The 24,976-nt window shown below is 48.8% G+C and overlaps 2 protein-coding genes across 2 annotated transcripts; one reads left to right on the forward strand and one right to left on the reverse strand.

Annotated features, from left to right (window-relative positions):
- Positions 1-3,929: 3,929 nt before the first annotated feature.
- Positions 3,930-5,339, reverse strand: CCDC85B (coiled-coil domain containing 85B). The gene has a single exon (XM_078382098.1). It carries the CDS (start codon positions 4,688-4,690, stop codon positions 3,947-3,949), a length of 744 nt encoding a protein of 247 aa, XP_078238224.1. The 5' UTR covers positions 4,691-5,339; the 3' UTR covers positions 3,930-3,946.
- A 2,941-nt stretch (positions 5,340-8,280) lies between these two features.
- On the forward strand, positions 8,281-21,860 carry FIBP (FGF1 intracellular binding protein). The gene is made up of 11 exons (XM_020777639.3): positions 8,281-8,414; positions 10,300-10,469; positions 10,928-11,126; positions 12,240-12,366; positions 14,785-14,885; positions 15,111-15,244; positions 17,091-17,199; positions 19,025-19,088; positions 19,402-19,488; positions 20,692-20,789; positions 21,543-21,860. The coding sequence occupies exons 2-11, from the start codon at positions 10,385-10,387 to the stop codon at positions 21,610-21,612; spliced, it is 1,074 nt and encodes a 357-aa protein (XP_020633298.1). The 5' UTR covers positions 8,281-8,414; positions 10,300-10,384; the 3' UTR covers positions 21,613-21,860.
- The last annotated feature ends 3,116 nt before the right edge of the window (positions 21,861-24,976 follow it).

Here is a 24,976-nt window from a genome sequence, read left to right on the forward strand (position 1 = left end):
CCACAATTCCAGAACCGTTAAAAGCTCCCATGGGGCTTTTTTCTAAGCACATCCTGTTATACATGTTCGTAACAACGCCCTGTTTCTCGTGCATACCAAATATTTTCTTTTTTCCTCCCATTCTTCCAATTGCACAGCCCCAAACCTTTCTGTTGTGTCAAATTTGTGGGGGGGGGGGAGAGAGACGCTGCTGAACTACAACTCCCATCATGCTTCCTAGCTTAGCGTCCAAGCCTGGGTTGGACTAGAGGTGCAGACCAGCCTTTGATGAATGCTTTGGAACAAATCTGGCCCCCGAGGCATGTACAAAGTAGCTTTGGAGCGATGCGGCCCAACAGCAAATTTTGCATCGCAATTTCTCCGATTCTAATCTGGCATATGAATCAATTTCAGTGCCTTTGGTAGCATAGATCAATCTTCCACTCGCATTTTAAATTCTTTGCGTCAAATATACAAGAAATGGACCAAACAGCATTCTTAACCATCTGCGAGGGCAAAATTATACTGGAATAGCTCCTCCGTGTAATGATCATACTCCCCCACCCCATCAGACACTGAATCCAGGAGCCTGAAAAGGGCCACACACCACACACCCCAGTCTTGTAATACTGTACTACAGTGGTGCCTCGCTAGACGATGATAATCCGTTCCACTGAAATCGCTGTTTAGCGAAATCATCGTCTCGCGAAAAGCATTTCCACATCGGAATGCATTGAAACCTGTTTCATGCGTTCCAATGGGGAAGAATCGTCGTTGTCTAGCGAAGATCGCCCATAGGAAAGCCGCTTTGCGAACCGCCGATCAGCTGTTTAAATCGCTGTCTTGCGAAGCTTAGGTCCCGAAAACACGTTTTGTGAGCGCGGAGGGAGCTGTCAAAATCCTCGTCTAGCGAAAATCGGTTTGCGAAGCAGGGACCAAACAGTGAAAATTCCCCCATAGGAATCACTGTTTTGCAAATTGCTATAGCGATCGCAAAAAGTCAGTATCTAGCGAAAAAAATGTCATGCGGCGTAACTGTCTAGCGAGGCACCACTGTATTCTGCTTTCTCCTGTACGTATTCAATGTTCTTAAATCTCACATTTGCTTCCACCCACGTATGAAGACAGGCGTTTTTAATTTTTTTTTAATCCGAGACCAACCAAAGCTCCCCCCCCCACAAGCCCCTCTTCTTTAGATGTTCAGACAATCAGGAGTCACGAAGAGAAGCCCCCTCCAAACGCAACCCTTTTAAAACATTTATTAACATCCTGAGGAGGAAGAGGAAGGAAAGGGAAATAATACTGCTCACATCTTCACAGCTTAGGGTCACAGATGCTCCTGCATCCCAATTTCGGGGTTGCCAACTGTAAACGCAGCCACATGTGGCTCCCTTCACAAGTTATCCCTTCCCCGTGGCACAGTTTAGAGTCATCCCGGAAAGGAAACGGAGTCTGGCGGGCTTGACTCCAGTTCCTTGGGTTTTTAGGGGAAGGAACATTTTCCGGGCCTGCAACTTCCTGCGATTCAAGAATTGTTTAAAAGCAAAAAAACAAAGAGGCAGATGGACTCGGCGTGTATGAATCTCTCTCACGGCGCACAAGCGTTCTGTGGGCCTCCTGAAGCTTGCTGGCTGCGATCTCTCCATCAAAAAGGCACCTTTGCGACCTTTTCCCCCCCAAACCAGCCAAGTATCCACTCTCAGTAAAAAAAAATCCATCTTCCTTCCAACGTAGAGACGAACACCATTCCGATCCGTCTGCGGGCAGTCGCCTCGTCCCTTAAGTAGCGGGGAGTTCCAAGGGCCGCCGCCTTTTTTACAATCTAGGTTCTTGGTTCAAACCAAATCCCCAGAACTATTGCTAATCAGAAGAAAGGGGGACAAAAATGAATGCCTCCCCCCTCCATTCTGTTTATTCACTAAATAAGAAAAAAAGGGAACAGTTTAAATCACTAGCGAAACCTCTCCCCACGAGATCCTTTTAAAGAACGGGGAGATGCCAATTTTTTTTCTCTCCAAGAGACATGCTAAAGATATAATTCACAAACTGTTTGGGGAGCAACAGCTACCAGGTTAGGGATCTGTGGTTTGGTACTATAAAACTCGGAAGGCGACAAAGTTTTTTAGTAACAAAACGGCCAAATTCCACACCTGAATGCAGAGGTTCGGAGCGGGAGGGGTGGGTGGCCTTCTCTCTTCCAAACAGTTTTAAAAAGTCATTCCTGCCCCCCCAACCTGCAAGAAACCCCCCACTCCATACATCTCTAATGTAGCACTCTGTGTGTGGGGGAAGCATCTCCACAGATGGCATTTAACCTTCAAACTAGCTAAAAGGGAAACATAACAATGCCCTTTGAAAGCCCAGTTTTCTCCTCCCCTCTCCAAATTCCCGGCCACTGCCTCCCAGTTACAGAACATTTAATGCAGCAGGTCTCAGGAGAGGGAAGCTGGGGGGGCCGGGTGGGGGGAGATGGGGAACCGGGGGGGGGCGAGAGGAGAATTGCACCCATCCAAAATCCTTCACCCCACAGATCCCTAGGGGAAAAGTCCACAGCCAAAAAGTCAAGGCACTCTTGTTTCGAAGCCCTGCAAGGACAACTGTGGGTGCGTTCCAGAAGAGTCCTGTGCAATTCAAAAGCTGGCGACCTTCACAAAGAAAAAAAAAAGGTTGGGGATGGGGGAGAGGAACGACATTTTTAAAAAAATGCCTCCATCCAATAACACTGGGTTATGACGGTGCTGGTAGACTTTTTTTTTTAAAGGTTTCCAAGTTGGATGAGTGGACGGATCCCGTCCCATTCCTGGGCATCTTTTAGCTTAGGTCTCCAAGAAGCCTGTCAGTGGTGAAAAAAAGGTTGACGGCCAACCAGGTACAGTAGTAAGATGCGGGTGCGGGGGGTGGGCTTCCTTTAATATGGCTTTACCAAAGAAAGAAGGGGAAGAGAAAGGAATTCAGTGCAATCCCAAAGCTGGCTGCGTTCACCGGAACTTGGGGGGGGAAGGAAGGTGCAGGGATCCCTGGTTGGCCACGATCGTCCCCGGGTGCAGGGATCCCTGGTTGACTGCAATCCTCCCAAGGTGCAGTGATCCCTGGTTGGCCCCGATCCTCCCTGGGTGCAGGGATCCCTGGTTGATCACAATCGTCCGCGGGTGCAGGGATCCCTGGTTGGCCACGATCATCCCTGGGTGCAGGGATCCCTGGTTGACTGCAATCCTCCCAAGGTGCAGTGATCCCTGGTTGGCCCCGATCCTCCCTGGGTGCAGGGATCCCTGGTTGATCACAATCGTCCGCGGGTGCAGGGATCCCTGGTTGGCCACGATCGTCCCCGGGTGCAGGGATCCCTGGTTGACTGCAATCCTCCCAAGGTGCAGTGATCCCTGGTTGGCCCCGATCCTCCCTGGGTGCAGGGATCCCTGGTTGATCACAATCGTCCGCGGGTGCAGGGATCCCTGGTTGGCCACGATCATCCCTGGGTGCAGGGATCCCTGGTTGACTGCAATCCTCCCAAGGTGCAGTGATCCCTGGTTGGCCACGATCATCCCTGGGTGCAGGGATCCCTGGTTGATCACAATCGTCCGCGGGTGCAGGGATCCCTGGTTGGCCACGATCGTCCCCGGGTGCAGGGATCCCTGGTTGACTGCAATCCTCCCAAGGTGCAGTGATCCCTGGTTGGCCCCGATCCTCCCTGGGTGCAGGGATCCCTGGTTGATCACAATCGTCCGCGGGTGCAGGGATCCCTGGTTGGCCACAATCCTCCCAAGGTGCGGGGATCCCTGGTTGGCCACGATCATCCCCGGGTGCAGGGATCCCTGGTTGGCCGCAATTCTCCCTGGGTGCAGGGATCCCTGGTTGGCCACGATCATCCCCGGGCGCAGAGATCCCTGGTTGGCCACAATCCTTCCAAGGTGCAGGGATCCCTGGTTGGCCGCGATCCTCCCTGGGTGCAGGGCTCCCCCCCAAGCCGGGGCTAGTCGTCGGGCGAGCAGGCCGGGTGGAGCTGGTCGGGGCTGCCGAGGCTGCCGGTGCTGGAGCTGCCGTCGCCCAGGTCGCGGGCCCCGCAGGGCAGGCCGAGCTCGGAGGCCGAGGAGGAGCCGGCGCCGGGGCTGGGGCTGAGGCTGGCGTCCGGCCGGGCCGAGGCGATGGCGGCGTTGGCGTTGAGGGCAGCCCCCGCCCCTCCGGCCTCCTCGAGGGCCAGGCAGAGGTGCTTGAGCTCCAGGTTGTCGCGGGCCAGGCGCTCCTGGAGGCCCTCGAGGGCGGCCAGCTTGCGGAGGCAGGCGGCCACCTCGTCGCGGAGCACCTGGGCGGCGTGGTGGCCGAAGAGCTGCCAGTGGCGGGCCAGGCGCTTGGCCTTGAGCCGGTCCTCGTCCAGGAAGCAGCAGAGGTCGCGCAGCTCCCGGTTCTCGGCCTGCAGCCGCCCGTTGACCGCCTTCAGCTCGCGGACCTCGCGCAGGTGCTCCTGCAGCTGCCGGTTCACCCCCTGGATCAGGCGCCCCCGCTGCACCAGCGCCGCCAGCTTCTCGGCCTCCTCCCGGCGCAGGCGGCGCACCAGCTCCTCCTTGCTGCAGCCCCCCAGCTCCGCGTCGCTCGCCTCGGCCGAGGAGGAGGACGGAGGAGGAGGAGGCGGAGAGGGGCCCCGGCCCGGCGGAGGAGGAGGAGGCGTCGCGGTCGTCCTCTCGGGGCTGGCCGGCGCCTCCCGGGCGGCCGGGAACATGGCGAGGGCGCACGGAGCGATTACGCACCGACCAGGGCGCACGGGGCGAGGGCGCACGGGGGGCTCCTCCTCGTCCTCCTCCGGGGGTGCGCGCTCACCGCCGGCCGCCCATCGCGGGAGGGGGGCCCGCCCGGCGCCCCCCCTTCCTCCCCCTCCCCCCTCCCGGGAGAACGGGACCCCCCCGCCCCGCCCCGGAGAGGGACCGGCGGGCGCGCTCGGCTTTGGCCACCAAAAAATATGGGGAGAGCAGGTGCCGCCTGGTTTGGAGGGCTGGGCTGGGCGCGTCCGGTGCGCCTGCGCCGAAGGGACCTGTGGCGGCTCTCCTCGGGGGGGGGGAGAGGGGGGAGAGAGTCGGGGGGGGGCGCGCGTTCCGGTCCTGAGCCCCGCCGGGCCGGAGAGTGTGACCCGGAGAGGGGTGGGTGGGTTTCAAGGCGGCGGAGGCAAAGCCCAGCCCCGGCCTCCGGGGCGCCGCCGGGGGAGGAGCGCAGAGAGAGCCGCCGCCGCCGCCGCGCCCCCAGCGCCCAGGGTTTAATCCGGATTAAGGGAGGCCCCTCTCTCGCCGCCGGTGCGCCATCCGCGGCCCGGATCCGGTGCCCTGACGGAGAGCCACCCGAAGCGAGCAGGCGCTCCTGGGCAGGGACTTTGGACAAGGGCCCTCTGCAGACCTCTCGGCAGCCTGTATCCACCTCTTTAGAGGTGGTGGTGGTGGTGGTAGTTGTAGTGGTGGTGATGATGATGATGGTGACGATGACGACTATTATTATTATTATTATTATTATTATTATTATTATTATTATTATTATTATTATTATTATTATTATTATTATTATTATTATTATTATTATTATTATTATTATTATTATCATCATCAACAACAACAACAACAACAACAACAACAACAACAACAACAACAACAACAACAACAAAACAGCCACTGGTAATGGTGCAGTTAAAATACTGTAAAATAAATAAACAACAGCAACAACAACAACAGCAGCAACAACAACAACAACAACAACAGCAATAGCAATAATAATAATAATAATAATAATAATAATAATAATAATAATAATAATAATAATAATAATAATAATAATAATAATAATAATAATAATATGTTTTATTACAGTCATTGACCCACAAAAGCAAGGAACATTATTTAGAATCCATAAAAGACCTTTGAAAATACCTAGATTCCCAAGACTCATTCAATTAACTTGTCTCCCTAACACAGGACCATTAAAGGCCTTAAAGCTTCAAATCCGTGCTTTGTGGTTATGGGTTACTTCCAATTTATGGCCTCCATAAAGCCCTCCTTCGGTGCCACATTTCAAATGAACCAGACTTTTGACTTCTTCATTGACCAGGTTTCACGTCTATACCCAAGTAACTAGAAGTGCCATCGCCTGGACTAGTTGATCTCCAGCTACACAACACAAATCTGCCCGTTTCAATTTCCCCCAACATTACTTCCCCCTCTCCCCTATACTGTATTTTTAAAAGCTCTTCCTGTCCCCGGTGTTGTCATGCAGGGAATGAAAGAAACATTTCCTCCCAGCAGCAGTTAAATTTGAGACACCCGGCTTCTCTCGGCACAGAGCCGACGATATTGCATCTGCCAGGCGTGTAAGTGTTAATGGTGAGGAGCCTCATACAAAAAAGAAAAAAGAAGAAGCAATCTATATACAGCATTAGCAGAGAACCGTGCAGCTGGAAGGGGACACCGAGGGTCATCTAGTCCAACCCCCGGCAAAAGCATGGAATTCAAATTTACTGCATCCCTGGAAGACGAATATACAGTATTATTCCTGTTTAAATGGCACTCCATGATCACTGCAGATGGTCCAAATGTTCATGGCGAGATGGATTTCACCATTTCTTAGATGTAACTCAGGCAGCATCAGGGCTGTTTTAAAATAACCGCCGAGGCAGCTTCCAGTTGGAGATCACACCCCAGTTTTAAAAAAAAAACAAAACAAAGAGGCCATCTAAGAGTAACTTCCCTGGCAAAATCCATCTCGCCATGAACTTTTGGACGTTAAATTCTTCACACGGGTACATGCCTGATGGACGGACCTGATCCACGAAAGCTCACAGATTTTGTTACGATTTTTTTTTAGCGGTCTATAAAAGTATCCCCTACTCTTGCATTGGTATTCTGTAATAACCATACGGCTCCCTTTCATCTATTTAAATAATAGTCTGACTTGGTACAAAGCAGTTTCCCGTGTCCTTTATTCAGGAACTGAAAGGTTAACTTATATTTTTAGGAGAATGCCATAGATCAGTGATCAGAGTTCATGTTTTACACGCAGAAGTTCCCATTTTCAATTAGCTGTCTTCTGAAAAAAGACTCGTGTTTTAAATGGTGGCAAACTATACTGAAAAAGATGAATAGAGCTCTTTATGGGAAACCATGAGGACTAGACTCTTATTTTATGTTAAGGACTAAATTTCAGTGGTATAATCTCTGCATACGTCCCACCATGGTCCTAGGTGGTTCAAACTCTTCAGCTAGGCTTAGAAACGACTTAACAAATAAACAAAAACATAAGCCTTGTTGGAAGCTGCGAGACCGTTTTAAGTCCGTTCGGCAGTCATGTTTCTCAGCCTGCGGTTTGATCTGTTCATGACTGTCATTAAATTGGTTGTTGTGAGTTTTTTGGGCTCTTTGGCCATGTTCTGAAGGTTGTTCTTCCTAACGTAAATTGTTTTTATTCTTTCTCCTCCTCATGGCCCAGTGAGTTATTGGGACTGTATGTGCCAGTTGATGAGGGGGGGGGGGGAAAGGGATGGTCTATGGTGGGGAACTTGAAGCTATTCTCCTTCCGGGGGGATCCCTGCACTTCTGCTGTGCAGTCAGAGGAATTTAAACAACCAACTTTGCAACAAATAAAACCAACTTCAAAATTGCTGCCCAGTTTTACCTCTCCAGCAGCAAAATGGGCATTATTTAATCTTGACTTGGATGGATATTGCCCACCTGTTTGAAGGCAATATATGTGTGTGTGTGTGTGTGTGTGTGTGTGTGTGTGTTTTATTTATATATATATATAACACACATATATCACACACACACACACACACACACACACACACACACACACACACACACACACACACACACACACACACACACACACACACACACCCCTTGCCTGCTGTTTTGCTTTGGTTCCAGACCGGCTGCTCCCAAACTAATGTATTGAGATCATTGTATTGGAGGTGGACGATGGGTGCTGTAGTCCATACTATTATTTATTTGTTATTTATTTATTTATTAAGTATATAAAATATTATTTATTTATTTATTTATTTAATTCATTTATAAATATATTTATAAATATAAAAATAAATAATAAAATAAATTTATATTATTTACTAAGCTAGGTTTTTTGGGGAGTGGGGGGCTGCTTTGCAGGACAGCCCATCGGAATGCTTTGTATTTCTAAATCCAATGGGTTTTCAATGGAAAAAAAAATCACTTCTCTCTGATGGGAATGAAAGGAATAGCAGAAAAACCACTCTGCCCGCCCTAAAGATGGCGCCCGGAGCGTCAGCCCTTGTGACGCAGGCGCCGTGCGACGCGCCGAGGCCTCCGGGGCCAATCCCAGGCATGACCCGGAAGTGGATCCCCCGAGCGGGGGTCATGTGAAAAGGCTGTATACAAAAAGCCGTAGCAGGCGCTTGCAGGGGGAGCCCTGTTGAAATGGATGGCTTGGAGGTAAAATGGGGGGGGGGGGGGGTTGTTTTCAGGCCCGGACTCCTGGGTTCTGAGTTCGAAACGTGGGGCCCAGGGTGGGCTCAGGAAAGGGTTAGGGTTGGAAATCAGGACTTTATAAATAAATAAATACAAATAAGAGTTATGAGCAGAGTCTTCACTGCAGGATTGCAGCTTCAGCTGCTGCGCCAGTAAAGATTTTGGTTTCTCCACCTCTGGGCCTCTGAGCATGTGTAGAGTGCCCTCCCCCCCTTTTCCTTGTGCTTAAAACTGCTTTTGGAGGACGGGGAGGCGAGATCATCTTGCCAAACCAGGGTTGCCTACCCGTCAGCCCTCCTGGCCGGGGATGATAGGGGTTGTAGTCCCAGCGGCCTGGAGGGTTTTGGGTGGAAGTGGCCTGGATTGGGGGGGGGGTCGGTGTCTCCTCTAAAGGCCTAGGGTGCCTCTGGGTTGAGACTGGAAGCCGAAGAGTTATTGTTCATGGTTGCTGTTTAATGTCTATTCCTGGATATGTTTAATTTTTGCTATATGTATATGCTATTGTATTTTTACCTGCCTGGAAGCCGCCTAGAGTGGTCGTATTGACCGGATAGGTGGGGTACAAATAGAAGAAAGAAAGGAAGGAAGGAAGGAAGAAAGGAAGGAAGAAGGAAGGAAAGAAAGAAAGAAAGAAAGAGAAGGAAGGAAGGAAGGAAGGAAGGAAGGAAGGAAGGAAGGAAGGAAGGAAGGAAGGAAGGAAGGAAGGAAGGAAGGAAGGAAAGGAAGAAGAAAAGAAAGAAAGAAAGAATGGAAGAATGGAAGAAAGCAGGAAAGAAAGAGAAAGAAAAAGAAAGAGGGGAGAAAGGATGGAGGTTTTTTTAAAAAAGGTTTTCATGGGTTTTACCCCTTTGCTGTGTGAGATGTAATTTTCTTTTATTTTCAATTCCCCTTTCAAGCCGTCAGGAAATAACAAAAAGGACTTTTTTGCCTTCCTCTTCCTCGCTCCGCGTTGTAAACACCCCACCAACACCCCTTTCCCTGGCCGTGGACTCAGGAAGACGACAGATTTCAGTTCGCCTCTGGTTTCTCCTCCGTTTGGGGATTCAGCCTCTAGAGCCTTTTGCAATAATTCCGAAACCAGGAGGAAAATAACGAGAGCCCCCTCCGAACGGTGGGCGAGCGGGTCGGGTTCGGCATGGAGGAGGCGCCGCGAGCGAAGGTCTACCGAATGCCCTTCGCTCGTTAGCCTGCCTTGTCCTGTTTTTCTTCCAAAAAAAGGAGAAAAAAGCTCAAAGGGTAACTTTTCCGTCCCTGTCTTTCTTGACATTTTATTCCCCACAAGCTGAACGCAAGCGAGCGAGCGGCTGGCTCATAGTCACGGTGGTGGTCTCGGGGATGTATTTTTTTCCCAAGGGCCAGCCAAACGCTCTAATTTCTGCCCTCTTCCTTATCCCCGGATGCCCTGCCTCTGTTCGAAATAAGCCTGCGGAAAAAACAGCAGCCTTCCCGTTCTCCCTGGATTTGCAGCTGCTGCCACACGTTGCCCTCGGGTGATGCCGGTGGGAGATGAAGCCTGTTGGAGTGACTCCAAACGACAGCTGCAGTAAGTAAGTCCGGGCCTTGAGTGGCCCAACACTGGCATTGATCATCACTCTTGTGGTGCAGTAGTTAAACTGCAATACTGCAGTGAAGACTCTGCTCGGGACTTGAGTTCGATCCCAATGGGCTGAGGTAGCCGGCTCAAGGTTGGCTCAGCCTTCCATCCTTCCAAGGTCAGTAAATTGAGTACCCAGTTCAGTGGGGGAGGGAGGAGGCAATGTATAGCCTGCATAATCAAACAGTGAATTATTTGGAGAGAGAGCTTCAAGCATTATGAGGTGGTATCTAAGCCGCATGTTTTGCCTTGCAGCCATCTCTCTGATCTCCCGAAGTTTTGCCATGAAATTTGAAGCCGGGGACAAATTTTGAGCAGGAAGATCCATCTCTGTGGAACCATGACAACCAACCTTGATATCTTTGTGGGAAACACCACCCTCATTGACGAGGAAGTCTACCAGCTCTGGCTGGACGGATACTCAGGTAAGAATGGGGTTCCAACTTCGGTATGGCGGGTAAGAGGTCACATGCAGCTTTCTCTAACTGTGACTCTGCTGGCTGAAGATGATGGAGAATTGTAGCTGGGGCCTCTGGGGAGCACGAGGTTGTTGGGGGAGGAATGTCTGGCGTAGAGTAAGAGACACACAAGGTATCTTGGCTGTGGTCTTATTGGCCAGAATCCTGCAGGGGATTTGCACCAGTGTAAGTGGATAATCGGTAAGCGAAACAGTGAACCGATCATCACAAAGTGATTTTTACCCATTTAAAACATCGCAATGCGATTGCTTTTGCGATCGCAGAATCTTAGTCGCTATGCGGATTCGGCGTTAAACGGGGCACTCGTTAAGCGAGGCACCACTGTATATATATATATTTTTCCATCTGTAACTGCCACCCATTTTGCCCGTAGTCTTTCAAATAAGCTGTTTATTGCCTCCCAGTGAACGATGCGGTGGCGCTCCGCCTGCGCAGTGGGATCTTGGAGCAGACGGGGGCCACAGTGGACGTCCTCCAGAGCGACACCATGGACCATTACCGGACGTTCTACATGCTGGAGCGCCTTCTCCACTCGCCTCCTAAGTTGTTGAATCAGTTGCTCTTCCAAATCCCGCCGTACCGCCAGACCATGCTGATTGAGAGGTGGGAGGCTCTGTTCTGGTTTTGTTTACCTCCTTCCAGTCCCATGGGACGAAAAATATATTTAATAAATAAGCAGGTCAATCCATGAACACTGTGTTTAAGAAACCGGTCAGGAAGAGAGGCATTTTAATCTCTTGCCACCAAAACAGCAAAGGAGTGTTATGCCCCTCTAGAAACAAATAGATTTTATTTGGCATACCTTTTTCCACCTCGCAGCCCAGGTGGTTTTCTGTTTCCAGGCAGCGTGGTGTAGTGGGTAGTGTGTCTAAGTAGAAGCCTTGGTATGTGGATTCAGACCCTGACTCAGATATAAAGGGTAGCACTGGGGCCACCCCTTGATTGCCCTCCTGTCTTGGAGAGTCCTGATTCAATAGGAAGGGGGGCCGTCATGTTTGGGGAAAATAAAAGAAAAATGTAAGTAACAGTCAACATTGTAGGGGTTTTTTTTGGGGGGGGGGAAGTGAGATATAACTAAGTCCAGGGGTGGGCAATTAATTTCTATAGGGGGGGCCACATGAAAAATCTGAACTGTGTTTGGGGGCCAAACCAACTATACTTAAAAATAAAATGAAACAGTGATGTTATGGTTGTTTTTATTTTAAACTTGTCAAGCTTCACAAATACTAAAGAGGTTTTTTTGCAGTATGTTAAAGATAAGCTACTGATCAACTTTAGACAAAAAGCTATAAATGGTTTTGATGTTCAAAACTGTCCGCGGGCCGGACAGGAGCGACTCGCGGGCCCCGCATGCGGCCCTTGGTCCGCACTTTGCCCAGGTCTGACTAATTCAATCAATCAATAAAACCCAAGTTGTTTTCTGATGTGCTTATTTATTTCATATATTTGTTGGTTACATTTTAAAAGCAGCCTTATTCGCAGTGAACCCAAGAAAGCATAGAGGGCTGTCCTTCTCCCGGCTTCCCACTCGCCATAACCCGGAGAAGCAGGTCCGGCAGAGAGTGTGTGCGATGGGCTCGAGGGTCCTCCATAAGTTCCCTGCCTCATTGGGGTCTAGAGCCTTGATCTCCCAACACTCGTTCTGTGACCGGAAGCGCGACAGCGTCCCGGCTCTCTGCCCGTGTGCTCCTTTGCCTCTTGTCCCTCTGGCTCCAGGTACTACGCTTTTGACGAGGCCTTTGTGAGGGAGGTGCTGGGGAAGAAACTCTCGAAGGGCACCAAGAAGGATCTGGACGACATCAGTGTCAAGACCGGGGTGACGCTTAAAAGTTGCCGTCGGCAGGTATTCGCCTTTCGGGCTTATCTGTGGGCTTTCGGGAACGCCGGCCGGCTTGTTTCTTCCAACATTTAAGGTGCTCGATGGCTCTGACCTGATAGACTGAGTAATAACATAAAGATCTATCCATTTGCTCAGTCCAAATCTGTTCCACTCCTCACCTTTTCTCACAACACCCCTGTGAGGGAGACCAAGCAGAAACCATGGAGGAGAGCGTTCTCTTGAGGGTGTACTACAGAAAGCGTCTTGTCTCTGCCGAGCCAGCAAAAAACGCAGTGGTAGGAAAGAGGACTTGCAAATTCAATGATATAAAGGTTTTATAGTAAAAACAGGTCTCAATCCCGGGTCGAGATGGACATGGGTCACCGTCAGATAGAAGAGACGTCTTGGCTGTCTGTGTGTGGAATTCTGGTTTGTCATGATTTCCACATTTATAGCTGTTCTCTGCCACAGGGAACGCTTTTAATGGAGTTATGCTAGAGGGCTGGTTTCAAAGGAGGTAAAGATACTTGGAACAGGATTGAACAAATAGAATTGAGCCTTGGAGAGGATAGTGGAAAGGAGGACAGTCAAGTTAAGGATGAAGGAAACCAGGAGCAGAAGGATGCTCAGGTGTTGACCTGATCTGTACAGTGGTGCCTCGCATAGCGAGGTTAATCCGTTCCGGATTAACCCTCGCTATGTGAAAACATCGCTGAACGGATCAAGAAAACCCAAATGGGCCGAAAACTCACAGTTCAGCGATGTTTTCCTATGGCCGGCAGCCATTTTCGCGCCCTCCCCTCGCTTACCAAGGGCGTGAAAACGCGCGCGGCCATTTCGGGGCTTCCGGCGGCCATTTTGGAGCCGCCGAACAGCTAATCCGCGGGTCGCAAAGCGAAGGTCGGTAAGTGAAATGCTTACCGACCTTCGCTATGCGAGTTTCGCCCATTGGGGCCATCGCAGTTGCAATCAAAAAAACCCCCTCGCTATGCGGATTCGTCATTCTACGGTGCACTCGTTAAGCGAGGCACCACTGTATATCCATTTGATTGATTTATTTGACTCTGTTTACCTAGAGAACTCAGGGCAACGTACGTAGGTCTTCTCTTCACAACAACCCTGTGAGGCTAAGACAAAAACAACTACTAAAAGGTCTAGTTCTGGCACCACAGGACTATACTCACAGGATTGTGTTCCTGAAACAAAGCATGTCGTGCTAGGAGGGAATGCGTGGATGCCGTCTGGGTGTTAGAAATGGGGGGAAAAGGTAGTTTAGAAGTTGGATGAGCAGTTTATTGGGACGGAACAGATAAGCCTATTTCGAATCCATCTCTCTTTTGATTGTGTGCATTCACAGATTATTTGCGACCTATTTCCACCTTGCTTTGTGGAGGAAATTTTTTTTAATCTGGATGAAAACTCCCAGTCAACTACACATTCGACCTCTGTTCTCCCAAAGTGGGGCTACAGTAAATGTGTTTTCTCTTCAAACGGGCTTGTTTTCCTTCTAAACGTGCAACTCTTTGTTGAGTTCATATCAAAATAAGCAGGTTCTCTCTCAAAATGCACCTTTTTGTGTGTGTTCTGTCGAAATGTTCGTGTTTTCCCTCACAGGGAGCGCTTTCATACATGCAGCATCTCAAAAGATACATTTCTAGGCGCACTTTCTGTCAGAATGTGCAACTGGAAAGGTGTTTTGTCTCAAAACATAACACGTTTTCTCTTGGAATTGATGTTTCTGCACATATTTTCTGTTGAAATGTGTTTTTCTCCCCTAAAAAAAGTGCATTTCATCCCCCAAATGTTTGCTTCTGAGCTTCTTTTGATATTTCATTTGAACTGAGAATATTTGGGAAGTCCAAAAGTCGCTTCCTGATAACTAATTTCTCATCCACGCATTCATCTTGGAGGCAATGATTACCTCAGTTTTATCCAAAATTTGTAAGAATGGTGGATTTCTCAGGCACCCCTAGCCATCGAAGAAGCAAGAGGAGAGAAGTTATCCTACCTCTTTACAAGCGGTAACATACTTAGATCTAGCTGTTAGTAATTTGATCCACCACTAAAATGATGCCTTTATTGGAAGCTAATTACCGTATTTTTCTGTGTATAACCCAAAATTAAGGAATCTAAGTGGGGCTTAGCAAATGTAGGGGGAAAGGGATCAAAGCGCTGCAGGATCGCTTTGATCCCTGCTTTCCCCTCCACTTGTTTTTGTTCTCTCCTCAGCTTATTTCCATGTATAAGATGACCTTCAATTTTTAGTCTAAAGATTTTAGACAAAAGTATAGTCTTATACACAGAAAAATACAGTAGTTTTATACCAGTGGGATCCTTAACATAGCCCTTAATGAACTTCAGTTTCCTTAGGGACCGAGGGACAGACTATTAAATCAGTTCTGGCCCATGGTAAATTCACGTCTAATTTCTGCTCTGTTCCAGTTTGACAACTTCAAGCGCGTCTTCAAGGCCGTTGAAGAACTCCGTGGGTCGCTGGTAGAAAACATCCAACAACACTTCCTGCTCTCGGACCGGCTCGCCAGGTGCGGGTCAAAGATTGAAGAAGAAATGGGGTTATATCGTGGGCTTGCCTGCAAACAAACCACAGTTCCTCTGTCTGCAAGCCAGAGTTGGAAACCATGGTTTGTTGTTAGCTCACGAAACCGTGACTGCCGCTCATCACAGCCAAACGGAGAATGGCTGGCTTATTTTTTAAAAAGTTTAACATCCTGTCCTTAAACTCCTCTCCTCTTCTGCCATTTTCCCAGGGATTATGCAGCCATCGTTTTTTTTGCCAACAGCCGCTTTGAGACCGGGAAAAAGAAGCTGCAGTACCTGACTTTCGAAGATTTTGCCTACTGTGCCGAGCAGATGATTCAGAACTGGACTTTAGGGGCAGTGGGTAAGTCTGGTCCAGAGCCATTCGGATCTTGTGACTCAGCACCGGGTTTGTAGAAGCGGCCGTTGTCTTTGCTCATTACTGGACAACTAAGTTTCTGTGTTGCGTGGTGGTGACCCTTTTTCTGGACAGTAAGAAGTTCAAATTGCCTTCCCTTTGTCTTGTTTCCTATATTGTGAAGTGGCTTAAGAAGAAAGCTTAGCCGCTTCACGATATTGGGAAATTAAACGCTTCCTCTGCTCCGTGGAGGGGCGGAGGAAGTTAAATATATACATACCTGCACTGTATTAGGGGAATGCTGGTACATTGCATCACAGATCAGAATTTTTTTTAAAAAATCAAACTTTCAGAAGTGGGAAGAGATAGGAGGGAGGTTCCCCCCTTTCTCTGTGACTTTTCTTAAAAATTGCGTCAAGAATCTGCCCAAAGCCAGATCCTCTGCTGGCCTCTACAGTGGTGCCTCGCTTGACGAGGATAATACATTCCATTGAAATTGCTGTACAGCGAAATCCTTGTCAAGTGAAACAAAAAATCCCATTGAAATGCATTAAAACCGGTTCAATGCATTGCAATGGGCTAAATACCTCAGCGTCCAGCGAAGATCCTCCATAGGGGCGGCCATTTTTGGTGCCTGTAAAGCGAGGAATCTGTCCTGCAAACACAGTGGGGAGCCATTTTGCACTGGGGGCGGCCATTTTAGAGCCGTCAATCAGCTGTTTCTAAATCATCGTTTAGCGAAAAACCAGTTCCCGAAGCAAAAACCTCATTGTCAAGCGGTTTCGTTGTTTAACGAGGCAATCGTTAAGCGAGGCACCACTGTAATTGGTAGTAAGTTGGGCGGTAGGCATCACAAAGCGTTAAACTGTCTTCTTAAGCTGCTTCATAATATTGGCCATTGACAGTGCAAGAAGCTGAGTCAAATGGGGTTGGTTGAGGTATTTATGTGTGCCATTTGTACACAAATATTGCACCAAATTGTGTAGCATTTGGCTTGCATCAGCCCACTCCAGATGAACCCCTGTAGATAACCCCCGTGCTTTTAATCTTCATTTGGTTAGGAAGGCTGGTTTGGTATAATTCCCTCCCTCCCTCCCCTCCCATTTCAATTGTGCTTGCACCATTTTCTAAAATGCTTAAACAAGATTGTTAAAAAAAAAAAAAACAGCTGTAGATAAAAGTATGACTTGCAAAAACCCAAAAATGCTTTATTTGAAAACAGGCCAGGAATGTTAGATCCTATGCCGTCCTTTTTATGAGGTTGGGGGGAGATCAGAGGAGGGCAACGCCGATGGATGGTCAGAGGACTGGAAACCAAGCCCTAGGAAGAAAGATGGACAGAACTGGGGATTGGGGAACAGAAGACCGAGGGGAGATAGGATAGCGCTTTTCAAATCCTTGAAAGGCAGTCCTACAGAGGAGGGGCAGGATCTGATCATCCCAGAGTGCAGGACATGTCATCATGGGTTCAAGCTACAGGGAAGACAGGTTTAGGCTGAAGATCAGGAAAAACATCTTAACTGTTAGCGCAGTACAACGACGGAACCAATGACCTTGGAAAGTGTTCGCCAACACTTTAGAGGCATTTAAGAGAGAATGGGACCCACCGTGTGTCGGATCTGCTTTGATTTGGATTCCTGCCTTCCCCAGGGGTCTGGATTCGATGGCCTTTTAGGCCCCATCCAGCGCCATGATTCTGTGATTCTAAAGGAAGGGCCAGCCACGTCCCTAAGGAAAGGGGCGCCCTAGCCTAGAAGTGGCTCCGGAGAAAGACCTACGATTGATGGGCTTTTTTTTGGTTGAGCGATCGTAGGACGTGGACTTCCAACTGTCCTCCCTCTTGCCTTCACAGATACCAACGTTGATGACATGGATGTTGACCTGGATAAAGAGTTCTTGCAGGGTCTGAAAGAGTTAAAAATCCTGATTACCGACAAAGACTTGCTAGATCTACACAAGAGGTACCTCTGACGGTTCAGCTTCCCTTTTGGGGAGGTGAACAAGGTCTCGGAGTTGGAGGTGGGCTACGCATACTTTCTTGAAACCACGAGTTCTTGTGGGGGGGGCAGAGGCCTTTTGCAGCCAACTCCTTGTTCCTTAACCTAAATACAGTGGTGCCTCGCATTACGATGTTAATTCATTCCAGCGAAATCGCTGTAGAACGAAAACGTCGTAATGCGAAAAGAAAAAACCCATTGAAACGCATTAAAACCCATTTAATGCATTCCAAAGGGCTTGAAACTCACCGTCCAGCGAAGATCCTCCATAGGGCAGCCATGGCAAAAGCAATCGCAAGAACTTCGTTGTAATGCGATTTCGTCGTTAAACGGGGCAATCGTAAAGCGAGGCACCACTGTATGGCCATTCAATGGTTGTAAACGGCCTTACGTCCTTTTAAAAAGTGGGTTAAAATATTTTAAATAAATAAACGTCTTCTTGGAGGGCCAGCAGCTAAAATAATGGAAGGCACTGTTCTTTTGTGCTGCTTTTAACCTTTTCCCCCTCAGCGAGGAAGATGATGTTTTTGCTTGAATATATTTTTGCATCTCTCTGCCATTTAATGTTTCGAAAGTCATTTGCAACAGCTTCTTGAAACAGAATTAACCATAATCATTTAGCGGCCCTATTACGGCCAGGGTCTGAGAGGGAGTCTGGTGGGAGTCAAATGTATTGCATTTATAATTTTTTATTTATTTACTTTTTCTCCGTGTAAGGCTTCAGTTTGTTGGCCTTACAGGTCAGGAGATACAGAACCCTAATTTGATTCTCCGCCTTCAATAGGCTGTTCAAGGAATCTAGAAAGCTGGTTCAGTCAGGATAAGGGAACGATGGATTAGGGTTCCTTGCACATTCCACAGTACCGAAGGACGCCCTGTAAGGCTAATTTCAAATTCAACAGGTCCCTAAAGTTTCAAGTCTATTTTAACGGCCAAGCTTCTCTACCCCATCCCTGCCATTTTTAAATGTTTGGAGGGAGGCATGCTGGGGCCTACAAATACTGTAAATGCTTGGGTCTTTTTCTTTGGCTTTTTAAGGTGTCCCAAAGCAGTGCGGTATAGTGGATAGAGTGGCACACTAAGGCTCATGAGACCTGGGTTTGATTCCTGACTTTTGCCATGGAAGTTCACTGGGGTGGGTGGAACCGGTAAAACCATTCCTTAAAGACCTCCCTTACTTAGAAAACCCTATTAGGGTTGCTCTAACTTGGTTCCCACATGGGACGTGGTGGCGCTGCGGGTTAAACTGCAGAAGCCTCTGGGCTGCAAGGTCTGAAGACCAGCCGTCGTAAGATCGAATCCACACGACGGAGGGAGCTCCCATCGCTTGTCCCAGCTCCTGCCAACCTAGCGGTTCGAAAGCATGTAAAAATGCAAGTAGATAAATAGGTACCACCTCGGTGGGAAGGTCACGGCGTTCCGTGTCTAGTCACGCTGGCCACGTAAACTGTCTACGGACAAACGCTGGCTCTACGGCTTGGAGAGAGGATGAGCACCACGCCCTAGAGTCGGACACGACTGGACTAAAAATGTCAAGGGGAACCTTTACCTAAGCTGGTTCCCACTTTACGGCACATCACAACAGGGCAGGTGGGGGTGGTGGGGTACCCTCCAGATCCTCTTAGACCCCCATCATCCATCACCCTAGCAAGTCAAGTCAACCACTGGAGAGACTTTACAAGGTCTGGCCCACCTCTCAGTCCTAACCCCTGGCATTCCATGAAAAGTTTGGGGTTGGCGTCGTTCCCGCCCTCCTCTAACGACTTCTGTTTTATCTCGTCCCGCGCAGCCTGGTGTGTACATCCTTACGAGGAAAACTCTCCGTGTTCAACGAGATGGAAGCCAATTTTAAGGTGCGCCGTGGAAACTGGGAGATGCCTGGATGCCTCTAGCACCCTAGTTTTAAGCTCACAACCTCTTCCACCACCCCTCCCTGGTTTGGCCTTTTGAGGTGGCTGGCGGGAGGGAGGGGTTCCCCTGATCCCCACTGCACCCATCTTTCCTCGAAAACCTTGTGGTCCTCTGGCCTGCTCGTTCTGGGTTGGCCAACAGAGGGTGCTGTGGTTCTGTTGAGAACCTCCATCCTTTTCGGCTGCCTGTGCATTGATTTTATTTTTTGACCTATTCCCTCCTGTCCCCCACCCCCTTTTTTTTCTTTTCTTTCAGAACCTCTCCAGGGCTCTGATCAACATCGCCTCGAAGCTGACGCACAGCAAAGATGTTCGGGACTTCTTTGTCGACCTGGTGGAGAAGGTGAGACGCTCCTTGCCATCTCTCCGTACAGGTTGGCAGGAGAGCAGAGATGAATGATGATAGACACCATCAAGATGAGGCTGCATGGGGCATGATGGATGATAAAAGGATGAGGTCCTTAATTCCCGTTCTCAGCACAGAGTGAAATAATGAAAGGGATGTGGAGGAAATAAATGCGGGAGAAAAAGGTGTCAATATAAAGGTAAAAGGTTCCCCTTGACATTGAGTCCAGTCGTGTTCGACTCTAGGGCACGGTGCTCATCCCTGCCTCCAAGCCGTAGAGCCAGCATTTGTCCGAAGTCAGTTTCCGTGGCCAGCGCAACAAGACACGGAACGCCGTGACCTTCCCACCGAGGTGGTACCTATTTATCAACTCGCATTTTTACATGCTTTCGAACTGCTAGGTTGGCAGGAGCTGAGACGAGCGACAGGAGCTCCCTCCGTCGTGTGGATTCGATCTTATGACGGCTGGTCTTCCGACCTTGCAGCAGCCCAGAGGCTTTGTGGTTTAACCCCCAGCGCCACTGCGTCCCATGTGGGAACCAAGTTAGAGCAATCCTAATAGGGCTTCTGGTTTGGGCACATTCTTGGAACTAGGAGTACCGGCTTGTTCGCTTCCGTAAGAAATCAAACCACGTCTTTGCAAACCTGGATTGTAAGGAGTAACTCAAACATCCCTGTGTAGGCACACCTCAAACCTGGAGAGATTGTATACGAGGTTTTGCTGAGAGCAGAAGAAAATAAACTTGGATAGCTGAGCGAGTGATTGATTTGAAACTTTATGAAGCTGCCTTTGGGCCCTAAAAGCAATGTGGATTCTCTCTCTCTTTCTCCTCCCTCAAGCCTTTCACAGTAAAAACAAATTTAAAAGGCAACCAACCTGTGAATCAGTGGGAAAACGGATGCATGCAAGACCCCCCTCGGGATTCCTGCTCTTCCCCCTGCAGTCCCCCCCCCCAAGAAAATAAAAGTTTTGGCAGGTTTTCTCATTGAAAGGCTCCATTAAGCCCCTGGCCTCTTTTGGGCCCGCAGTAGCTTTGTTTCAGAAGCCAAAATCACTGCCTGAAAAAAATCTGTGAATGGAGGGGACACCTTGGAGATGGCGGTTTGGGGTCGCTGAGCCCCTGTTACATTTTCTTTTCCCTTCTTAGCCTCCAGGAGATTTTCTTTCCCCATTTTGATGTTTGTCTTTTGCTTCAACAGTTTGTGGAGCCCTTCCGTTCAGACAAGTGGACCTCCAATGACGTCCGTCTCTTTTTGACTCAGTACACGTCGTGCGCTCATTCTCTGGATGCGTTCAGGTGTGTGTGGGGGGAAAAGGCGGAGGGAAGGGGGTCGCTCTCTTCTACTGCCCCCCCATAACTACATGTTGTTCCCCTCTGGTTTCCTTGCGCTACCCAAATAATGACAGCCACGTTGGCCGCAAGGCCCATTTCCAAAACCCATATGGTGACGAAATGAACCTCAGTGTGGATTTTGGAATTTGTTTGTCCTGAGAAATTCTGGTCGTCTGCTTCAAAGGCTAGGTGCATTTTAAAAACAAACAAACCCTTCTTTAGAAAAATGGTTTAGCAAAATATGATGTCTTTTTAAAGGAAGTGGAGTTTTAAAGAGAAATTTGGAGGCTCAGCCCATACACCTTTCAGCCTCGCCTTTTCAAAAAGCTGGTCGAGCGAGATACAGAATATTCCCCGTCAGAAAGTGTCAATATGGCTCCCGAGAGGCTTCTGAATCCCAGGCGCAGGAAAGGGCCTGTCTCCTTCGTGCCCGGCTCGTAGGGTTCCTCTGTAACCCAGACTTTTTCCCAACCGCCCCGCTTCCCAGTGTGGTCTGACTACAACTCCTATCACCCTTGTCTGTTGGTTCAGGCTCACAGTGTGATGGGATTTGTGGTCCGGCCCCGCCATACATCCCTGACTGGCCCCTATAGAAAGTCAAGCGCTTAGAGAGAGAAAAAAGGCCGGCTCTTAATGATCTCCTGTTGTTGTTTTTTCAATTCACAGAAGATTTAAATGCAAAATTTTCTTTTCTCCCTTTTTTTTTTTATCCTGCAGGCATCAAGCGCTGTGGGAGAGATATATGGGGACCCTCAAGGCTTGCCTTCTGAAGATGTATCATGACTGAGCCTGAGGAGGAGGATGTTGTGTGAATGGTGTCAATGTTTAATTCTTCTTCGGGAGAGAGAAATTCAAGAGAACGCAGGTCTCACTACTAGCCGCCGAGGTGGGGTCAGGTCTGCAGATTCTGTTGTTCCCTTTCGCTGGCTACTCTGCCGCCTACCTTCGGCCGGCTTCCCGATCTTCTATATCTTTGGAGCGTAAGGCTGGAGAGTTATTTATAAAAAAAATAAATAAAGCAGTGTTCCTCCGAAACAGGTATATTGCTTAATTTTATTTTAATGGACGGTGGCGTCCATGGACAGGCAGCCAGCATTCAATGCAGAGTGTTGCATACAATATTACTCATTTTGCTGATTGAAATGACAACCTGAGGGAGGCCACTAAACCTACAGGAGAAGCCCTTCGCTTCTCCTGACTAGGTTTCCTTCAAAACCTACCCCGCCTCTTGAGCGACCACATTTTGAAGTGAAATAATACAGATTTACTGCCGAAAGAGCCTATTCACTTCCCAAGTATTAAAGCTCGGGTGGTTTATTCATTAGAAGACTGGGCTGGGCCTTAAGAGAGTCAGGATTTTTCCTCCATTGACACTGGGTGACCTTAAGCCAGTCTCACCTGGAGGTACTACCTCACAGGGCTGTTGTGAGGATAAATTGGAGAGGGGAAGAACCCCACACACTCTTGCAGCGTTTTGAATGTTAGTTAAAAACCTCTCACTTTGCATCCGAAGCATGTGAACTTACAGAGCCCAGTTAGCTTCGAGTCTCCCCAGAGTGGACCCCCAAATCTTTTTTTGGTCTTTTTAACTGGCCCTTACGGTCTCAATAACTCATTTACCGGTGAGCACCCTTATCCTTCATTCCCCTCTCAGACCAAAATAAAATCAAACGGCTTAACCTAACCGTCGAAAATGGTTACTCTTGAAAATGTTTCTACCTGTTCTTGAAATATTTCAATCTAATCTTGACAATATTTCTGTTCTAGAACCCAGGCCTCCGAGGCCGCGTGCTCAAAAGGTCCATGGCAAAATACTTTAAAACCCCACAATAAATCAGAAATACAGCCCACGACGTATGGCAAAAGGAAAAAATGTCCGTAAGAAATACTCTTCTGCCGTTACCTCCAAATTAAGTGGCCTTAAGCCCTTTTTGTTGTTGTTTAGTCGTTAAGTCGTGCCCGACTCTTCGTGACCCCACGGACCAGAGCACGCCAGGCCCTCCTGTCTTCCACTGCCTCCCGGAGTTGGGTCAAATCCTTGTTGGTCACTTTGGTGACACTGTCCAGCCATCTCGTCCTCTTGCCTTCACCCTTTCCCAACATTAATGTCTTTTCCAGGGAGTCTTCTCATGATATAGCCCTTTTTGGTGGCCTTTTAATAATGTTTGTGGGTGGGTGTCTCTCTCCATAGTCATGGCTATGGGATAAGGGTGGGGGGATGCGGTTATTTGCTCAACATTTGGGGCTAGTGTGCTCCCCCCCTCCGTTCCAGTTGTGGCAAGACACGGGATTTGAACCGGGTGGGCTGTTGTTCCAAAGGCTAAACACAGGCTGCCTTGCTTTATTCCTACTTCATTATTTGCTACGATCTCTTCCCCCCCCCCCAGTTCCTGCAAAAGAAGCCCCATCCCCAGATTCAACTCTTCCTGCACACCTGCTCTGCGGGATGAGACAGAACCTGGATGTTTGGCTCCGGCTAATCATGCCTTCCAGCCATGTTGTCTCCCACACCTCATTCCTTGCACGCACACACACACATCTGCAGCAAGAATATTTTCTTCCTTCCCCCCCCCCCTTTGAATCTCATCCTCCCCCACAATTGGGTTGGGGCTGCAGGATGCATCACGGAGCAGAGGGGGAAGGCAGGACGCCTGGGTCGCAAACCAGGCTCTGAATGGAAGGGAGAGCTGTTGCTCAGGGCTCTGCGTGCGCCAGGTTGCAAGGTTTGGTGCCTGGGGATGTGTGTAGACCCCGACCGAAGCAGGAAGCAACCCAAAGCAGAGTCCTACCTTAACAGAGCCGGCTTTTGGCAAAGTTGATGCCAGCAACGGCGTCTATTCCATAGCTTGGACTCCGAAATCCATCTAGGCCACTTGATAACGTGCATTATAATGATAAACAATTTTGCATTTAAATGCACCTCTGTTTTAACGTTGCAGAGACCTCGGCTAGTCTTGGAGAGCAATAGAGTTATCCTGGTCTCATAGCAGAAAAATAATCCGGAGTAGGTTTTTGCCCAGAGGTATTTAATATTCTCCTCAATCAAAGTATTAGTTAACCTTTCTGTTGGGTCTTCGCTCTGATAAAATCATCTCCGACAGACGAGGCAAAGGTCATTCATTCATTCATTCATTCATTCATTCATTCATTCATTCATTCATTCATTCATTCATGGCTGTATGGAGGACCCGTCTTTCCTCCGAGAAGCTCCGGAGTGGAATAATGTGGCTTCCCACGCCCGACCTTCTCCTGAGGAGGTCAGTCAGCAGAGAGAAAAGGGGGACTGGCCTTGTGGCTGCGGATTGGTCAGAAGATGATGATAAGGGTTCGGTGGGGATTTGAACCTGGGTCTTGTGAGGTGCTACTTGCAGCCATCTTTCCTGTAGGTTTCTTCTGTCTTTTCTGTCTTCTGTATGGCTTGCAGCTCACGGTTGTGCCTTGAGGACTAGGAACTCGGTTTTTTTTTTTTTTAAGAGACCAAATTCTCTGGATCATAGACTGATTGAGGACTAGGAACTTGTTTTTTTGAAAGAGACCAAATTCTCTGGATCACAGACTGATTGAGGACTAGGAATTTTTTTTTTTTTTAAAGAGACCAAATTCTCTGGATCACTGACTGATTGAGGACTAGGAACTTGGTTTTTTTTTAAGAGACCAAATTCTTTGGATCACTGACTGATTGAGGACTAGGAACTTGGTTTTTTTGAAAGAGACCAAATTCTCTGGATCACAGACTGAGGACTAGGAACTTGGGGGTTTTTTTTGAAAGAGACCAAATTCTCTGGCTCACAAATGGCTGTCCTGTTGTGTTGATCTCGGTATCATCTATTGACACACACATGCACACGCCCGGGACGAGAAGAAGGTACCATACCTCAACGTCAACCAAAGGGTCCGGGAGCACTAAAGCGGAAGAGGCGCGCCAGCGTCGTTCCCCCCCTGCTGCCTGGCGCCACACGCCTTTGCACGAGAGTTTGCAGCACATGTGGGGTTAAACATTCCCCTTTGCACGAGAGGGTGGTGTGACTGGCAGCCTGGGGGGAATGGAGGAGGAGGAGGGAGATGATGGCCGGGAACAGCTGGCCAGGAAAGGGTGTTTGCTGGAAGCTAAGTGGAACCAGATGTTGGGTGGAATCCTTTGGCAATGCGGG

Source organism: Pogona vitticeps, chromosome 15, assembly GCF_051106095.1.
Source record: "Pogona vitticeps strain Pit_001003342236 chromosome 15, PviZW2.1, whole genome shotgun sequence".
NCBI lineage: Eukaryota > Metazoa > Chordata > Lepidosauria > Squamata > Agamidae > Pogona > Pogona vitticeps.